This window comes from Aplidium turbinatum, chromosome 12 (assembly GCF_918807975.1).
Source record: "Aplidium turbinatum chromosome 12, kaAplTurb1.1, whole genome shotgun sequence".
NCBI classification, from domain to species: Eukaryota; Metazoa; Chordata; class Ascidiacea; order Aplousobranchia; family Polyclinidae; genus Aplidium; species Aplidium turbinatum.
The window spans coordinates 15,974,034-15,994,142 of record NC_137483.1 but is presented as its reverse complement, the minus strand read 5'-3'; the positions used below and the strand labels follow the sequence as shown (position 1 = coordinate 15,994,142).

Sequence of the window (20,109 nt, the reverse complement as noted above, 5' to 3'; positions counted from 1 at the left end):
CGTTGGATGAATGGAAAGAGATGACCCTCAATCGCACCAAGCATCGATTTTCCTCCAATCTGTATCGCGATGTTATATGCAAACAACTTAGAAAAATTTATGACAGTTGCGTTTTTTGTTTTAGAAATAATTATTTGGTAGAACCAGCAGCGGTTGAATCCTTAAGTAATGGTGATTCAAAATTTTACAATGGTCATACCAACGTGTATTGCAAGCACTCGGGTTGTTGTGGATGCTCAGTAAAAGGGGATGTACGTATTTTTTCATATGTTGATAAAGTTGAAGTTGTCGTAAATGTGATGGGGAAACGTAATCATGAAATGCATTGCGTAAAACGTAGGCCGGTTGCGGGGAAGCAGCGTAAATTACTCATGGAGAAATTACAATGCAAACATCCCAGCGAAGTTGGCAGAAAGTTGGTGGATGACTTAACTGAAAATGAACTATATCACGGTGCATACAATTTTGCTCCTGCCTCGTCTGTTTTGAGAAATATAAAAAGTAAAGGTAAGCTTTGCAATAGATATTCTAAAAATTGGATGTATAACAACAATCGCTTGAAGTATGAGTTTGAAAAAAAAAAGCGAATCTTTATAAGACGCATAACTACATACCCCCCTGGCGTTATATTGTATTCTAATGCACAAGTGAAACTTTATCGAGATTTATGCCCTGTAGATATAATATATTTTGATGCGACAGGAAGCACAGTTAAAAGGCAGGATGGTGAAAAAGATTTTCAAATTTATTCGCTTTTAGTCAGAAGCCCCTACGTAGGAGGTCCAGCGCTCCCAGTGGCAACAAACATTGCAACGAATCATGATTCTGAAAGCATACGGAGTTTTTTAGGTAAATTTCTAATGGACACTGTGCAAATTTGTGGAAAGGTAAAAAAACCAGCGTTAATGATGATTGACGGATCAATGGCTATGTGGAATGCTGTACTAAGTGCGATGTGTAATGAAACAAGGTTAGGTTATTACAACAGATGCTGGCGTGTAGTTTCAGGAGAGGCGACAAAATACGACTTGGAAAAAACTTTCGTTCATAATTGTTTGAGTCACGCCATGCGTGCAGCTAAAATTATGGTTAAAAAATATTACAAACCTAAGAAACACACATTAACAGTTATGCATTGGATTTCTTTGTTATTTGCATGTACAACCCTGTCTGAACTAGATGAAATAATGGAAAGTATTATTTGGGTAACCAACTGCGAGAGTACGTCTTCCAAAGTTGACTATCATTTTAACAGACTGCATCAGGGCTTTAAATTTTCAGAACTTTTGTCAAACGTAACAAACGAAATAGAAGAAAACGAAAAAGACGAACTCAACGACTATTTTCATACCAGTATGCGTGACGACCAAAAACAAGAATTAAATTCTCCATTTTACTTACGCTACCACAACCAACTTATGGCGTTTCTAAATTCTTCTGACTTTTTGGATCACCTCAATGATCCTTCTCATTCAAAGTTGCAGCACGAAAATGTTTACATGGATAAGAACTTTTGTTTAAAACTTATTGTAATTATTCTGAGTAGAATATGTACCACTTCGCAGCTAATTCTTGGAAATTTGTCCCGGCATTCGTCACATGAACGGCCAAATTACCAAGCTTACTCCCAGTATTCTTTTTGGTTTAAGCAAGTCATCTCATCCAAACTTAAAAATATTTCTCGGGATAATTTAACACAAGGTATCATCGAGCAGCATTTTTGGGATTTGAAACAAATTTATTTAAAAGGAAAACGTGTTGTAGGTATCGATCATTTTGTAGAAGAGTACGAAAACCAAATGAGAATGAGTGAAAAAATATTTTCTGTTCATTATATTCACCAGGGTTACGAAAAAAGTTACATTTCGGCCAAAACGTATGCTGATCAAGCTTCAAGTAAACATTCGAAACATCGCACTAACTTGGTAGTTTCAAAATTTAGAAAGCCAAAAAAACGACGTTCAGATGGATTTTATACTACAAATGAATCTAAAAAACATATTCGATATGTCAATGCTGTTAGCGAGTCCGCACCCACAATTTCTATGTGCAATGCGACTGCTTTTGTCCACTCGAAATGCAATTATGCAAAGATTCGTGACTTTTGGACAGCAACAGCCAAAGATTTTGAATACATGGCTGAATTTTCAACTTGGGTATGGAACGGTTTGGCAATAAATCGTAACTGTTTGTCGGATACCGCCGTTGTAATCGATAAAAACTACGAAGTGTCTTGGCTAGATTTACTCACAGCATGTAACAATCCTTGCAGTAAAATTACGAACGAACTTGCCAAGCATTACCAAAATTCTTCTGCAGTTGGTTGGTTAAGCAAACGTCTCGTAGACGCCTACTTTTTACTAAAAGCCAGTGAACCAAGAAACCGAAACGCCATAGGGGTTTTAGATTGCGACTCCACAGGGAAGATTTTGCAAAAATCCCCAATAAAGTCCGTGAAATTTTTCAAAACAGCGATGACAAAAACTGAGGAAAAATTGCTACCGGTCGTTCTCCTTCCTTTCTTGTGCAATGGCCACTTTCGTTTGTTACACTTTTCCACCCAAAATAAATTCATACATTGTTACGATTCTTCGAATAAAGAAATGAGTACAGCCTTTTCAAAGTTTCTACATGATGGTGCAGATTTCCTAGTAGATTTCTTGGTAACTAATCAGTTATACACAGGGAATTACAGTGTAAGTTCTAAACATATCGTGATGCAACCGGACAGTAATACTTGTGGGGTGGCAGTTTGCATAACTGCTGATATTCTTTGCAGCGACATGGATCTGAAATCTCAACATTCAAAAATGGATCTTAATTTTTTCACATCTTATCGACATTGGATGATTTATTATATTGTTTCAAATGCTATAAATGTTCATTCTGATTTAATAAATGCATTCAAATGTAATGCCAATTTACCACTGGGCTTGATGAACGTAGGAAACTCTTGCTGGTTTAATGCTGTATTGCAAGCACTTAAATGTGTAATAGCAGCATGTGATGTTCCAATGTTGCATTATGAAAACGACAAACATATTGAAACACTGGACAAAAATATGTTTCTGTTATTACGTAATCTTGTTGGTCGTCGTCGTCGTATGAGCTGTTCTTCCGGACTATATGTTTGGGCATGATGTCATCAGCCACTCGACAGTTTCGTCATCCAGGGCCTTCAGTCCAAGCGTTCCATGTGGTGGTTGATGGATTGGGCAGTCATGGACGACATGATCTACTGTTTGGTCTGTGGCGCCACACTCGCATCGCGGTGAGGGAGCCAGACCCCATCTGCACATGTCTGAACGAAAGCGACCGACGCCGGTTCGTAGGCGGTTAAGCCGGACCCACGCAAGTCTTGCGAGGGACATTCCCGGAGGGTGGGGATCGACGTCGGGTAGGAAATCACGGAGTCGGGAGGTGTTGTTTTGCCACTCCATGTTCCATGTGTAGTTCGTCCAGTGTGCCGCACTTATTCCAAGATCTTCAACGTTGTTCAGAAGCTGTCGTGCGGCGGGCACAAATGGGCGTCTTGATTTCAGTCGCTGCTGTCCTCCAGGTAGGCGCTGGAGTATACTGTATCTTGTTGGTAATGCGACTGTAGAGGAAAAACAAATTAAAAATGCTTTGAATGATATTAAAAAAAAATTTCCATTGGGGCGTCAACATGATCCAGCAGAGTTTTTTGCCGAGTCATCATTACCATTGCTATTGAAGCACTGTGACGTGACATCGATATCGAAATACGTCACAGTTCATCAGTGCAATTCTTGTGGCAGAAAAAGTAGGCTTGATGAGAAAAGAAGCGAAGAAGTCTTGCTGATGTTACCAATGTATGATTCTATTCAGGAGAATAATTTTTTATCGCTTTATATTAAAACGTTTCTCAATAGTAAAGAACTCTCACTTTGTAATAATTGCAAAATGGTGATTCATACCACAAATACAAAATTTTTACGTTTACCCAAAGCTCTAGTATTGTGTTTAGCTAGAAATACTGGCCTGCGCAAATCCAAAAGACAAGTCAAAGCAGACAAAAATTTAACTCTTGAAGATGCACACGGGCTTCAATATAACTATAAACTCGTAAGTGTCATTGCACATTTAGGTGAGGAAAAGGAGAATGGCCATTATATCTGCTATTGCATCGAAAAATACAATGCGGTTTGGAAATTTGATGACAAATTAGTTCGATCGATTTCATACAGTGACATGGTAAAAACAATACAAGATTGCGGATACATGTATTTTTACGTACAAACTAAAAGCGTAAACGATACAAAACGTGAATAGACACATACACATTTATAGAAATTTCAAACAAGAGTGGTGAGGAGACTATTTGTGACACATGAGTTAAAACATTTACTATTTTTGCATTTAACTGATGTCAATGATAATTCAGTAAACTAATCTGAAAGCATTGTCTTGTGCTCTCAATTTCTATAGTCACCATGCTACGCCAACATGTCTATAGTTATCATTATTATTTGTGTCTTTATCGAGTCACAGACTTAGTTCTGCATTTTAGATCGGCTAACTTGTTTATCAACATTTACACGTTTTAGTAGCCTATACTTTGGTTTAGGCTATGCAAATTGAAACTTTTAAGAGGTAGGCCTAGCCTATGTACTCAACTTTTAAACAATAAGGGTTCCATGTAACAACAGCGGGTTAAGTTTGGTGCAAAAATAGTAATTCTCGAAATATGTTATTATTCACCAATATAGCAATTGTGCTGATTAACCAACTTATTTCAAGAATTACTATTTTTGCACCAAACTTAATCCACTGTTATGAATAGGATAGCCTACAGATCTACCGAAAAACTTCGCTCCAACTAATTCTCCATTGTCTAATTTAGTGGTTCTCAACCTGGGTGCCATTTACAACAGCCTACTCTGGGGTGCCGCGAGCTATTTCTCATATTCATTTTTATCTGTTTTCACATAATTAATTATAGCTAGAATCATTGTTGCTGATAAGAAGTTGGAAGCACGTTTGCTTTTGTTACATCATTAATCAAGGGCTTTAATAAAGGGCTTTTTTATGATCTAAAAAATCAAAAGATATGACTTTATTTTTTGAGATACAGGGTGACCCAAAAAGATTCGTACCCATGTTTTATTCGATTTTTTCACATTTGGAACACATCTTGGAAAAGCCATAAATTGACTAAAAATTGACAGAAAAAGCTAAAACTCTGGTCAATGGTCTTTCATAAACTGAATAATGTGTGGTTGTAATTTGAAATAAATAGCTTTTCAATCAAAGTCACAATTGAAATTTTCATGGGTACGAATCTTTTTGGGTCACCCTGTATATGACAATATATGACTTTAATTTTTAAACATCAAGTTTATGCTAATTTTCATAATTAAGAATAACATATTCGAATTCGAATAACATATTCGAACAACGAACCCAAACTTTTACGTTATATCACTTTAAAATCTCAAGAAGAATTCAAATGTCTAACTCTAATGCATCTAAGTACAATTTCATTTATTGGACCTATATGCATATACAATGTTTGCGTCTGCAAAATTTATGTTTGGATATAGCATTGATTTCAAAAAGGAAAATCATCGCTCCACATATGCTAAAGTAGGAACAATTTTGCCATACAATGATGGAGAAATGTCTGGTCTACTCACCTTTACACTGTTTTCTAAGCGTTTCTTGATGCTTTTTCTCCATTGCACAGAGTATAGCCTAATGGTCTATGTTAAAGTCTTTGTCAATTACAGCGAAATTGCGAAAGCAGTCGTTGAATTCGCTATAGCAGAAAAATCAATAAATGCTCGCCTATCACTCATTACAAAAGCGATTTTTTTTGTCACTAAAGTTACTTTTTTTTAGTTGTACCAATTAATAAAAAAAGTGTAAAACCAAAATTTCATGGTTATGGGGTCAATATGCTTGTCCGCCCCGTTAGCTCAGTGGTTAAGCGCCTGGCTCAAGATCATTCCGCGCAAGTTGAACTCTCGGGGTGTGCGCTTGAGAAATGCCTTTTTAGGACTGCTCTCCATTCAGCGGCACGTAGTGAATGGAATATTTCCCCGGCAACAACCCTGGCCTAAATTGTAAAAACTGCAAATGAGAGCGATGTGGAATCATTAGTAGAAAGTGCACTTGCATACAACCTCGCCAATATCAAAATTAATGTAAATCCTGACACAATTAATTGTCACGTATCTATGCATGGTTGTCGTCATTGTTCAGTCAGATTCACACCAGGCAGGTAGAATATGGCTACTGGCGATAGGTCCTGCCTCAACAAAAAACCTAGCGACCGCATGAGGTTGTCTCAATGGCGCGGTAGGAAAACCTTGTATATCACACCGATAATAGTTCTATTCGAAGATGTTTAGAAAAGTGTCAATTATGCAAAAATCATATTATTCTCTTGAATATCGCAAAAATTTCCTCCAGCATTTTTGAACCGTTCTGCTGGGAGTTCCTTCCAAATGCCCACCTATTGATGCACATCCCTAGAAAGGTAATTTAATACTGAATCCGATGCATGCAAAATTTAAGTGGCACGTGTTGCGGATTAAAGTTTTATTTCAAGATGTTTGAAGAGGTGTCAATTATGCAAAAATCATATTATTTTAATGTTTATCGTAAATATATCCTCCATCTTTGAAGCGTTCTGCTGGGAGTTCCTTCCAAATGCCCACCTATTGATGCACATCCCTGGAAAGGTAATTTAATACTGAATCCGATGCATGCAAAATTTAAGTGGCACGTGTTGCGGATTAAAGTTTTATTTCAAGATGTTTGAAGAGGTGTCAATTATGCAAAAATCATATTATTTTAATGTTTATCGTAAATATATCCTCCATCTTTGAAGCGTTCTGCTGGGAGTTCCTTCCAAATGCCCACCTATTGGTGCACATCCCTGGAAAGGTAATTTAATACTAAATCCGATGCATGCAAAATTTAAGTGGCACGTGTTGCGGATTAAAGTTTTATTTCAAGATGTTTGAAGTGGTGTCTATTATGCAAAAATCGTATTGTTTTAATGTTTATCGTAAATATATCCTCCATCTTTGAAGCGTTCTGCTGGGAGTTCCTTCCAAATGCCCACCTATTGGTGCACATCCCTGGAAAGGTAATTTAATACTAAATCCGATGCATGCAAAATTTAAGTGGCACGTGTTGCGGATTATAGTTCTATTTGAAGATGTTTGAAGTGGTGTCAATTATGCAAAAATCGTATTATTTTAATGTTAATCGTAAATTCATCCTCCATCTTTGGAGCGTTCTGCTGGGAGTTCCTTCCAAATGCCCACCTATTGATGCACATCCCTGGAAAGGTAATTTAATACTGAATCCGATGCATGCAAAATTTAAGTGGCACGTGTTGCGGATTAAAGTTTTATTTCAAGATGTTTGAAGAGGTGTCAATTATGCAAAAATCATATTATTTTAATGTTTATCGTAAATATATCCTCCATCTTTGAAGCGTTCTGCTGGGAGTTCCTTCCAAATGCCCACCTATTGGTGCACATCCCTGGAAAGGTAATTTAATACTGAATCCGATGCATGCAAAATTTAAGTGGCACGTGTTGCGGATTATAGTTCTATTCGAAGATGTTTGAAGTGGTGTGTATTATGCAAAAATCGTATTATTTTAATGTTTATCGTAAATATATCCTCCATCTTTGGAGCGTTCTGCTGGAAGTTCCTTCCAAATGCCCACCTATTGATGCACATCCCTGGAAAGGTAATTTAATACTGAATCCGATGCATGCAAAATTTAAGTGGCACGTGTTGCGGATTAAAGTTTTATTTCAAGATGTTTGAAGAGGTGTCAATTATGCAAAAATCGCATTATTTTAATGTTTATCATAAATATATCTTCCATCTTTGAAGCGTTCTGCTGGGAGTTCCTTCCTAATGCCCACCTATTGGTGCACATCCCTGGAAAGGTAATTTATTACTGAATCCGATGCATGCAAAATTTAAGTGGCACGTGTTGCGGATTAAAGTTTTATTTCAAGATGTTTGAAGTGGTGTCTCTTATGCAAAAATCGTATTGTTTTAATGTTTATCGTAAATATATCCTCCATCTTTGAAGCGTTCTGCTGGGAGTTCCTTCCAAATGCCCACCTATTGGTGCACATCCCTGGAAAGGTAATTTAATACTAATTCCGATGCATGCAAAATTTAAGTGGCACGTGTTGCGGATTATAGTTCTATTCGAAGATGTTTGAAGTGGTGTCTATTATGCAAAAATCGTATTATTTTAATGTTTATTGTAAATTCATCCTCCATCTTTGGAGCGTTCTGCTGGGAGTTCCTTCCAAATGCCCACCTATTGATGCACATCCCTGGAAAGGTAATTTAATACTAAATCCGATGCATGCAAAATTTAAGTGGCACGTGTTGCGGATTAAAGTTTTATTTCAAGATGTTTGAAGAGGTATCAATTATGCAAAAATCATATTATTTTAATGTTTATCGTAAATATATCCTCCATCTTTGAAGCGTTCTGCTGGGAGTTCCTTCCAAATGCCCACCTATTGGTGCACATCCCTGGAAAGGTAATTTAATACTGAATCCGATGCATGCAAAATTTAAGTGGCACGTGTTGCGGATTATAGTTCTATTCGAAGATGTTTGAAGTGGTGTCTATTATGCAAAAATCGTATTATTTTAATGTTTATCGTAAATATATCCTCCATCTTTGGAGCGTTCTGCTGGGAGTTCCTTCCAAATGCCCACCTATTGATGCACATCCCTGGAAAGGTAATTTAATACTAAATCCGATGCATGCAAAATTTAAGTGGCACGTGTTGCGGATTAAAGTTTTATTTCAAGATGTTTGAAGAGGTGTCAATTATGCAAAAATCATATTTATTTTAATGTTTATCGTAAATATATCCTCCATCTTTGAAGCGTTCTGCTGGGAGTTCCTTCCAAATGCCCACCTATTGATGCACATCCCTGGAAAGGTAATTTAATACTGAATCCGATGCATGCAAAATTTAAGTGGCACGTGTTGCGGATTAAAGTTTTATTTCAAGATGTTTGAAGAGGTGTCAATTATGCAAAAATCGCATTATTTTAATGTTTATCATAAATATATCCTCCTTCTTTGAAGCGTTCTGCTGGGAGTTCCTTCCAAATGCCCACCTATTGGTGCACATCCCTGGAAAGGTAATTTATTACTGAATCCGATGCATGCAAAATTTAAGTGGCACGTGTTGCGGATTAAAGTTTTATTTCAAGATGTTTGAAGAGGTGTCAATTATGCAAAAATCGTATTTATTTTAATGTTTATCGTAAATATATCCTCCATCTTTGAAGCGTTCTGCTGGGAGTTCCTTCCAAATGCCCACCTATTGGTGCACATCCCTGGAAAGGTAATTTAATACTGATTCCGATGCATGCAAAATTTAAGTGGCACGTGTTGCGGATTATAGTTCTATTCGAAGATGTTTGAAGTGGTGTCTATTATGCAAAAATCGTATTATTTTAATGTTTATTGTAAATTTATCCTCCATCTTTGAAGCGTTCTGCTGGGAGTTCCTTCTAAATGCCCACCTATTGATGCACATCCCTGGAAAGGTAATTTAATACTGATTCCGATGCATGCAAAATTTAAGTAGCACGTGTTGCGGATTAAAGTTTTATTTCAAGATGTTTGAAGAGGTGTCAATTATGCAAAAATCGTATTATTTTAATGTTTATCGTAAATATATCCTCCATCTTTGAAGCGTTCTGCTGGGAGTTCCTTCTAAATGCCCACCTATTGATGCACATCCCTGGAAAGGTAATTTAATACTGAATCCGATGCATGCAAAATTTAAGTGGCACGTGTTGCGGATTAAAGTTTTATTTCAAGATGTTTGAAGAGGTGTCAATTATGCAAAAATCATATTTATTTTAATGTTTATCGTAAATATATCCTCCATCTTTGAAGCGTTCTGCTGGGAGTTCCTTCCAAATGCCCACCTATTGGTGCACATCCCTGGAAAGGTAATTTAATACTGAATCCGATGCATGCAAAATTTAAGTGGCACGTGTTGCGGATTATAGTTCTATTCGAAGATGTTTGAAGTGGTGTCTATTATGCAAAAATCATATTATTTTAATGTTTATTGTAAATATATCTTCCATCTTTGGAGCGTTCTGCTGATAGTTCCTTCCAAATGCCCACCTATTGGTGCACATCCCTGCAAAGGTAACTTAATACTGAATCTGATGCATGTAAAATTTAAGTGGCACGTGTTGCGAGTTATTGTTTTATTTAAGGTTTTTCGAAGGTATGTCAGGTCGCACTTTATGCCTCGCACTTATTCACGGATGACTTTTTTAGGCGGAAAGCGGAAAAACTATTCTGCCGGAATGACGGTGGTCTAAAATAGCATTTAGGGCAGCAGCTATCAAATGTTGCGCAACATCACGAAATCCAGCCACAACTAACGTAAGCGAAACGTTTTTCACGTAGTTGCTGAAGTGATTCGGCAACTATTACCTTTTTAGAAAGGACTTTTCGATTTCAACAGTTTTGAGTTGTACTTGTATGTCAGATTTATCTGTTCTTGAATATCACATTCAAATACTCACTTAGCGCTCACTAAAATCCCCTCGCCAGTGCCCCGTTTCTGCAAATGCCATCGCTTCCCAGCCAGTGCAAAATGGGGTGTGCAAGACAAAATGTGGTAACATTTAAAGTATAAGAATGATTTTCATGTGGTAACATTTATAGTTAAAGGTCTAATGAGTGTTTATATTTTAATTAATATTAAGACTGTCTGACTACCTGATGAAAATTCTACTTATCAAATTTAGCTATCTGACTCCAATAAACCCTTTCCACACAATTGTTACTCGAATTATAATTTTAAGTTATCAGAAGGTGTTTGTATAATATTGTAGGTCTATAACAAAAATGAAATTAAATATTACAGGATGGTGAAACAATATCACGAATTATTACATTTTAACAATCTTCCAAATTGTTACGTAAAATTACACAATCAATTTAATGTTTTCTGAGCTGAGCTGAGCTCTCGCCAAATGCGAACTAGGCTACCCATTTTATTGGTTGCTCCCTTTTTCCTATTTAGCCTAGCCTACTTCTGGAACAGGTTGCATGGAAAATTACAGAATCATTAACTGGTTCACTACAGATAAAAGAACGGAAAATTATTAGACGTAATAATGGATCGCTAGTCGCTACAAAAGGACCGCACGGCATCCTGCCTTGTCGCAATGGATGTGCTTGCCCTGTGGCGAGTGGAAACACCACAAGACAAAACAATCTCTGAAGACTTCACTCCAGAGGAGATCACCAATACCTTCCGCCTCGTGAATCTAGACAAGTCTTCAGGGCGGATAAGATCTGATCTGAGTTTGTGCTCCATGCTGGCTCTGCCCTCAAGTCCTGGTGTAGCGATCCATTATTTCATCGTATATAAGTTTTCCTGCCTTTTACTAAAGCTTCTGTGATTTTCCATACAACTGCTCCCAAAGAAAATAGAAAAAAGGGCGCACACAATAAAATGGTTTGTTCGTCCTTTGACGAGAGCTCTATAAAATCGGACAAGCTCTATCACATCAAACCAGCTCAATTAGACAAAGAGCTCTATCACATCAAACCAGCTCAATTAGACAAAGAGCTCTATCAAATCGGACTAGCTCACATCAAACCAGCTCAGTTAGACCAGTTCAGCTCTCAGAAAAACATTAAATTGATTGTTTAATTAAAATGTAATAACTCGTGATAATGTTTCACTACCTCAACAATCAATGACATCAATTGCCCAGCAGTCGACCGGCGGTGATGTTCATAAAGGAGTAGACTTTCTTCCTTTTGTGTCAAAGTCTGGGCGATCAGTCAACCGCCCGCAACGTTTAATTACCATTGTGTAATATTTCTTCCTGTAATATGATTCAAACTGCCTGGCAGCTCATGCGGTTAAAGCTGCAAATATTTACTTGTACTTTGTATTTTAATATTGTAATTATGTAACTTTATACTGTATTTTTTGTGTCTTTTTAACAGCGCCAAGCTGTTGTGCTAAGACGAATGGTCTCAAGGATTGTCCACTCCAGCATTCGTCCATTTGTTTATTTTGCAGTCTGCAAAGCAGCAATGTAGGCTAGGTTATTTTTGTTTGTTCTAAATAGGCTACATGTTGTTTAAACCATGCAGTTGTTTGCAGGGCAGTTACAGCTTTTTCCAGTATAGCCATCTCATGTACTTTGAAATGAGGTGCACCTCAGCCACTGCGGCAATTCTTAGATGTCTGGCCATACAAGCTGGCCAACCTGCTTTTCAAAAGCTCTTGCCTATACACTGTAGGTTATATAGCTTCATCGCAAGAAAAATGCAAATATTGCATTAATACGAAATCGTTGTCTTTTTCTCCACTGTCTGCATCTTTTCCAATGCAGATCCAGTGGTTGTCTATTTCAACCTTTCTCTCTTTATAGGTTGTCTGCTAAGGTTTTTGTTTATTGTGTATGGTTGAATATGACTGCGAGTGGCATGCAAATGCGCGCATCTAACGGTTGGCATGGCATGTTACTAACCTATTTAACCTATGTTGGGCAAGCATGCATATGTCCACCAAACATTACTTTCCTTACTGCATGAAACAACCGCATGGTTTTGAATCATGTAGCCTACTGTATCTTTTTTTATTTCTATGTTTTGTTTGCAGTTGCTGAACGACTGTTCAGACTTATGAACATTTACGATTTTGTGAATGGTATTTAGACCTGTCGATGCCTATGTTCTTTTGTTTTAATTAGTTTTGTTTGCCTTTCAAATCGTATCTTTACATTTTGTACAGGTCGACTTATAAACGAAGTCGCTAAATGTTTCAAAGTTGAACTTGTAATCAATTTGCTTTGCCTTTTTCAGAAATCATCATGAACAACCAAGATCAAAAACGCAAGTGTTCTGCCCTTTTCACCGCCTGCAACAAAAAAAGTGCTTCAGAGCCACTTGCAACCGACTCTCTAGCGCCTCACAGCGAATGTCAAGGCCGAATGTCAATGATCTCCAGCTGCGTTGATCTCTAGCAAACAAAAAGGAGACAAGGCTGCTGCTGCATTTGCATCAACTCAATCGGCATGGTCTGCTTTTCAACAGAAAGAGCCAGACAAACAATGAATGCCTGCTACGGTTTTCAACGGCGCTTACAAAACAATTAATGTTTCTACGAGGTGGACTCTTCAACACAGCACAAACTCAGACATTCCTTTGCGGAAGGCGGTGGAACCACGCAGAATCACTTCGCGACACGATATCACAAACACAACACCACATTATTATCATAAACACTAAACATACTTATTTCATACTATGTCTGTTAAAATTGTGTTAACGTTTTAACTCCTTAAATTTGAGCTAAACTTGGTACCCTTGGTTCCAATTTAGCCCAAATTTGGAGGGGCCTCTGTAGCGATCCATTATTTCATCGTATAAGTTTTCCTGCCTTTTACTAAAGCTTCTGTAATTTTCCATGCAACTGCTCCCAAAGAAAATAGAAAAAAGGGCGCACACAATAAAATGGTTTGTTCGTCCTTTGACGAGAGCTCTATAAAATCGGACAAGCTGTATCACATCAAACCAGCTCAATTAGACAAAGAGCTCTATCAAATCGGACTAGCTCACATCAAACCAGCTCAGTTAGACCAGTTCAGCTCTCAGAAAAACATTAAATTGATTGTTTAATTAAAATGTAATAACTCGTGATAATGTTTCACTATCCTGTGATTTCATTATTCTGTACTGTTTAAATTCAAATTGTGTTATAGACCTACAACATTATATGAACACCTTCTGATAACTTAAAATTATAATTCGAATAACAATTGTGTGGAAATCAGTTCATGGAGTCAGATAGCTAAATTAGATAGATAGAAATTTCATCAGGCAGTTAGACAGCCTTCATCTTAATTCAAATTATAAACAAACCATTCTCATACTTAAACTTATACGTTAAATATAACCTAAATAAAAAATATAACCACACTGGCAACGTAAATTCCTTTCTTCCTGCTTGCACCACATGACAATCCCAAAAATCTAAAGAAAAGCTTTTGTAGTTGCAATCCCTAACCCTCAAAAGCCACCAGAGGACCCAAAAAGTTATCGCCCGATATCCGCTTTGTTCCTTTCCAAATCCTCAAAAGGCTGATCTATGCCCGCGTCAACCAATCATCGACCCGATCCTTCCAAAGGAGCAAGCTGAGTTTTGGTGCGAAAAATCCACTCTGGATCAGGTCACATTCTTGACTCAAAACATCGAGGATTGCTTTGAGGCAAAAAAGAAGGCTGGTGCTGTCTTTCTAGATCTTACAGCTGCCTGCGACACCGTATGGCACTGCAGCCTTACTTGCAAGGTGCTTCGTCTGCTTCCAGACAGACATGTGGCAGTCTAGACAATGATCATGGAACTTATCAGGAACGAAGCTTCACCCTCACCACCGGCAATTCACGGCAAAAACAGACTGACCGCCAAAAAATCATGTCCCACAGACCTGCCAAGCACGGTCAACATTATTTTGTACCCAACATTTGCATCCTACATTTGCAGACCTGCCAACATTTGCACCACGACCTGCCAAGCCGCAAAATACGCATACGCAGATGGCCTGGCAATTCTCCACTCCACAAAGTTGTGGGAAAACCTAGAAGACACGCTGATTCAGGACATAAAAAGCCTCTCAGCTTATCTTCAGAAATAGCAATTGAAACGCAGCGAAACCAAAACTGTGGAAGCAGCTTTTCATTAAGTTACACATCCGGGAAGCTGATCGTGAACTGATTATCTATAATACTGGAAAACCTTTTTTACGTTGATGCAATGTCTGCACTCGTTGTAGCCTACTACTGTAGAAGGGAATTAATTCGCTGCGTATGACCTTATAAACCTAGGTTTCACTTTTTAATCTCGTTTTGAACAAGTTCTCTTGACCGAGGGCGTTGAAGTCCTCTGCAATTTTTATATTTTGACATTTTTTGCTACAGCAGCATGGTCTTTTTCTAATTAGGAGACACTATAAAATACTCCTGACAAACAAATGTTAGGCATTCCAGATTATTATCATTATTAGTTATTGCATTTACGAAATTTTATTATTAAATCATCTATACACTATTCAAATATTAATCGAATTCCTGATGGCTTGAGAGAAATACTCATTTCATATCAGGATTTGTTTCTCAAACGCAGTGGCGTTTAATTCTGTCATCGTCTATCGACAATCTCAACTCAAAAAAAATACAACAATCGAGATTCATAAGCTACTTCTCGCCATTCAAGTAATCGTCACATCAGCAGCAGTCCTGTTGTTCTCTGGGTCATCTGTCAATTCAATTCGAACACTTCAAATTATGTTTATCATCACATCAAATTAAAGAAGTGTGATAAACCTCAAGACCCTGCACACTGCACAGTAAAGAGTTTTCAAAATTATGCCTCATTAAAGTACTGTATATTGAAAGGAAATTAATTTCTTGTCCATGTTTTTAAGCCTCAATATTACATAGGAGGGAAAAATGTTCAACTGATTTTGCGTTGTTTTGATTCTCTAATCTCTACCAGTTGGCGGCATTGAGTTGCAACGCCATAAAAATTGACATGGTGACAAAAAGGAATTATGCTCTGCAAAGGAGAGGATTCGTATAAATTTTGAGTAGGCTGTAGTATAAATATAGCAAAACGTATGAAACTTACATTAATTTTTCAATTTTGTCCATTTCGTTAAAATTTGGTTGAATCAGAACGTGAGGTTACTGAGCTACTTAAAGCAAATAACAAATAAATCGTTGTTTTATTACTCTGAAAGGTTTCTATCATACAATGAAACAACCACAATTTATAGGCCTACGGCTGCATTTAACGTTAGGTTTTGAAGATGAACATTATCTGAGCTTAATCTTTTCATTATTCAGGAACTTCAGCTTTGAGAAATTTAAAATCAATTGGAGCTGTTTGTGCAGGTCATTGCAGCAAGTATCTGAATTGATTTGAAGAGCTCATAGCTTGTTGATACAGGAAGTAGATACAACGCTTCAAGACTTTTCAAGACGCTGGAGCCTACTCCACTGAAACTCTGTCAAGTGCCCTCTTTAAAAACTAACGGAGGACCTCAATTAAGGTCTTTAATTAAATTGGTGAAATAAGAATAGACGTCGGAGGTTAGGGTAATTGGGTTTACATCAGCTAGGCTATAACAAAGATATTAGTTTAGCAATCTAAGAATTTTAATGTCATTCTGCTCAAAATGTATATGAAGTGAAGCAACCAGAAACATAATTTCAAAGGAGCAAAAAAAACTTAGAGGGCAACTATATTTTAATGGTTAAAATTGAAAATGTAGGCTACATAAAAACACATCTGTTGTAGGTTATCTTTTGGTAAATGTGTCATATAAAGGTGGCGCGGTATGTAGGCTAGTAAGGTTATTATAAAGTTGAACTGGGGTAAATATCTAAATTTATGTAATTTTGAGATATAAAATATAATATTTTTGGGAAAATTGTCTTTGTGGCTACGTCACAGATATAAAGAGATGATTGATTATTTGGTTTGACCTAGGAAAAAAACGCCTGGCAGGCAGGAACTGAGCCTCGAAGGGCTGTTAGAAAGTCTTTAGAATACCGTACTGTATATAAATTGCGGCTTTTTGGAAAATTTAGTTTTCAAAATCGATTCCACTAAAAAGACTACAAAAACTATCGTAAATGATTAATACAAAAAGCTGTTGCAATTCCAGGCATACGCAAAGAATCTAGATGTTATTTTATGTCATTTCATTTCCACTTGATTACAATTGACATGTGCTACAACTTGCAGCTTTACTTTTTCCAAAAAAGTAAGCTTTTTGTCGGGAGAGACAACACACTGGGTTGCCTGCCACTGCCTGAAGATCGAGTTTTAACAATGTATTTAAACTTTTATTTTATTTTTTGGCGGGTTTACATAAAGTCAAAATGTTAAGTCGGCTGCATTATTCTTACAAAAGCAAGCTTACAATGAACCAGGATGCTCACATTAACCTTGCGAATCAGTGAAAAGACTAAAAGTTTTTATGATTATTAATGTTATTATTTGAACTTGACTCTCAAACATCACTAAACAAACTTTCAAGTTATACTGTATCAACTGAATAGCGCCGTTGTGAAAACTACGTTTAAAAATAACAACTTGTTACGTAAGTTTGATTCGCAAATGTTGTTTTATCGCTTTCAAGATAAAACGAAGTTTCTATGCAACTGCGATATAAAGCACGGATTAAATAATAAAGGTCTTGGATAATGTTGTGACTGCTTTGAGCCAAATGTTTGTGTAATTCAAAACCATGAATTGTTCTTTGAGCATTGGCAATTCCAAGCTATTGTATTCAACGAAATGTCTACAGGCATCAAAGTTTGTATAATCTTCAGAAAAATGTTATGAAAGCCTTATCAATACAAAGTAAAAGTGAGTTTAGGAGCATTGGTTAAAATGTATAGCTCCATTGTTTTTCTTTGCATGAAATAAAAACTGTTCGGTTTTAAGTTACTGTACGTAAATGCTAAAAGTATCAGCGGTTGTAGTTGAAACCAGGTTGACCTGAAATAGAAATATTGTAAAAGTATCTTGAAAAGTTTGTTCAGGCATCACTTGGAATAAAAGTGGTGAAGGGAAAAATTATATATAGGTATAAGCCTACTGCATCTTCCCGTGAATCATAGATAGTTACAGTAGTAATTCTATGTCAGTTTTTGTTCCTGATGCGATAAAGGCTTTACTTCTCGGTTTTTCGTGGTATCACCTTCTAATTTTTTATGAAGCAAAAATAGACTGCCAAATTGGAAGATTAGGCCTACTATTAGAATCACATTGCTAAAACTAAAAAGTAGAAAATTTTAAACATTTAATAATTAGCATCTATAAGCTTATTAAATGCATAAAACAAGACAGAAACGATCTTTAATTTGCTTACAAATCTGATAGCTATAGATTAACATATTTCTGGTTTGAATGCGTCGACAAAAAATAGAAAATTGAAAACGAAAAACTGAAGCAGTGTTTTTAAATTTTTTAGTGAAATATACCTATTTAAATCCAACTACAACAAGCGGGTTTTGCAAGATTGGGATGGTCAAATTTTAGCAAGCCTTTTATTTAAAATGTTAATCTGTACTAGCATTCATATGGTCTACAAAAAGCTTACGATGCTAATTTACATTACTTCTAAATATTGGCTTTTACAGCACTTTTTAAAACAATAACAACAGCATGCCTTGTGTAATTCAATCCGCAAATATTCCAAAAAAAAGAAGATGCTCACTTCCAGCATTGTATGACAAACTTCCAGGTTTGGATGAGTCTATGGAAAACCAAAGGAAAAAGTGAGAAGCCTATAGGTCTATTAGGCCTACTTTATTGTGGGTGAAGTAGCCTACTATCAATGTAATTATTGACTAAAATTTTCATTTTGGATGTGAAAATTGCTTCAGATTTACAATTCTCTTAACTTACACCATTCTATGTTTGTGAAAGCGTGTTGAAAAGAATTTATTTCGTTAAAAAGTCAAAAAGAACTCACAAACACGCTGAGAATTACCTCTTCTGTTTAATACGAATGTAAAATCGAACAAAATCAAAAAGCTTGCCGACCCAAGTTGCGCCTCGAAACTGAATATATATATATATATTTTTTTGCTTTTCTATTGTATAAAAACAATGATAAATAAAATAGTATGAGATGTTTTCTAAAAAATGTAGACTTTTCGGCTGCATTTGAACTACACGCCTTGAAAAGCGCTAAGAGCAACGTATAGCCTACAAGAAAACATACTTTTGCATTGTTTTTGCCTCAGCTGTGGATTAAAAACTTTTTTTGTCAGTTACAACAGGGTCATGTTTATTTTTAGATCGTTCATTACCCGTAAGCTCAAGATTAAGGAAGATGTGTATCTTTCTGATCACACCGTGGCGGAAGATGACCCTCGGATCATGAAGTCCCTAGAGGCAATGAATCGCATTCGCAAGCGCACAAACTTTGATCCACGTTTATTGAAAGACAAATGTTGGGCCGCGAAAGTATGCAAAGATCTTTCTCTTGGTCTTGCAAAAATCGACGAAATAGAAACGGAAAGAAAACGGATGGAATTGGGTTGTGCTAGAAATCTAGAGGCAGAAAAGTTGAATCTTCATCGACGATTGGAGAAAATGGTCAATTCTTCCAAAACAAATTTGCTTAAACGTGGGCGTTCTAAAAGCGTCGACTACACGGCTAACAAGTATCTTGAATTGGCATATAAGAATATGAGTGCCTCTGCAACAAAAATATCTCATTACTGCAACCAGCTAGAAGCCCAAGGTGGATTCATCACACAAAATATTAAAAATGAAGCTCAGGAGCTTTTCAAAGAAGACGTTTCTGCTGAAGACTTTGAAGTAAAGTGCGATTTTGTGAAAGAAGAAACAAAGTTGCCAGACATCAACGAACATCACTTTCCCGACACTTTGTGTCTACAAAGAAGAAATGAAATTCTTTCAGTTCATTCTCGAAGAAGGGCTATCTCTTATTCTGAAGATGACCACTCTTCTTTTTCTATAAGGTCATCCTCCCTGCCATTCATTGGGAACGCTAAGTCATCCAAACTTGAGAATAAGTTTCACCGATCGTCTTTATCTGTTCCAGACAGTTTGAATCTGATGGTTTGAATGCTGTTTGTCAAGTCTTATAACCTTGCTTATATGACCGTTGAACGAAGTGGTTCATCAGCTGTTGAAGTTGGAAGAGGCACGCCAGTGCTGCAGCATGCAGTAGACTGCGGGACGGAACTAACTCTACAGGGGTGGATTTGTGCTTAATAAGACTTTTATATATAATTATCCATTTCTTTGGCTTATAACGCTCACTGCACAAGTCGCCAAGTACAAAAGTAGAGTGAAGACTACATGTCAATTTGACTGCAGGTGTTATAACTCCCGCCTATTCCTTTAATCTTGTCGCCAATATAGCCTACGCGTCACCATTCAATGATGGGGAACAAGCGTCATAAATAAAACTTTAAACTAATAGGTTTTCTTTTAAACATAAAATTTACTTGAAAATTCCAGGCACAGTTGAATTAGA

General features: G+C 36.8%; 1 protein-coding gene across 1 annotated transcript; it reads left to right on the top strand.

The window, feature by feature from the left end:
* The first annotated feature begins 18,237 nt into the window (after positions 1 to 18,237).
* LOC145780619 (uncharacterized) lies at positions 18,238 to 19,694 on the top strand. The gene is made up of 2 exons (XM_082592245.1): positions 18,238 to 18,373; positions 18,899 to 19,694. Exons 1-2 carry the CDS (start codon positions 18,261 to 18,263, stop codon positions 19,692 to 19,694), a joined length of 909 nt encoding a protein of 302 aa, XP_082448371.1. The 5' UTR covers positions 18,238 to 18,260.
* The last annotated feature ends 415 nt before the right edge of the window (positions 19,695 to 20,109 follow it).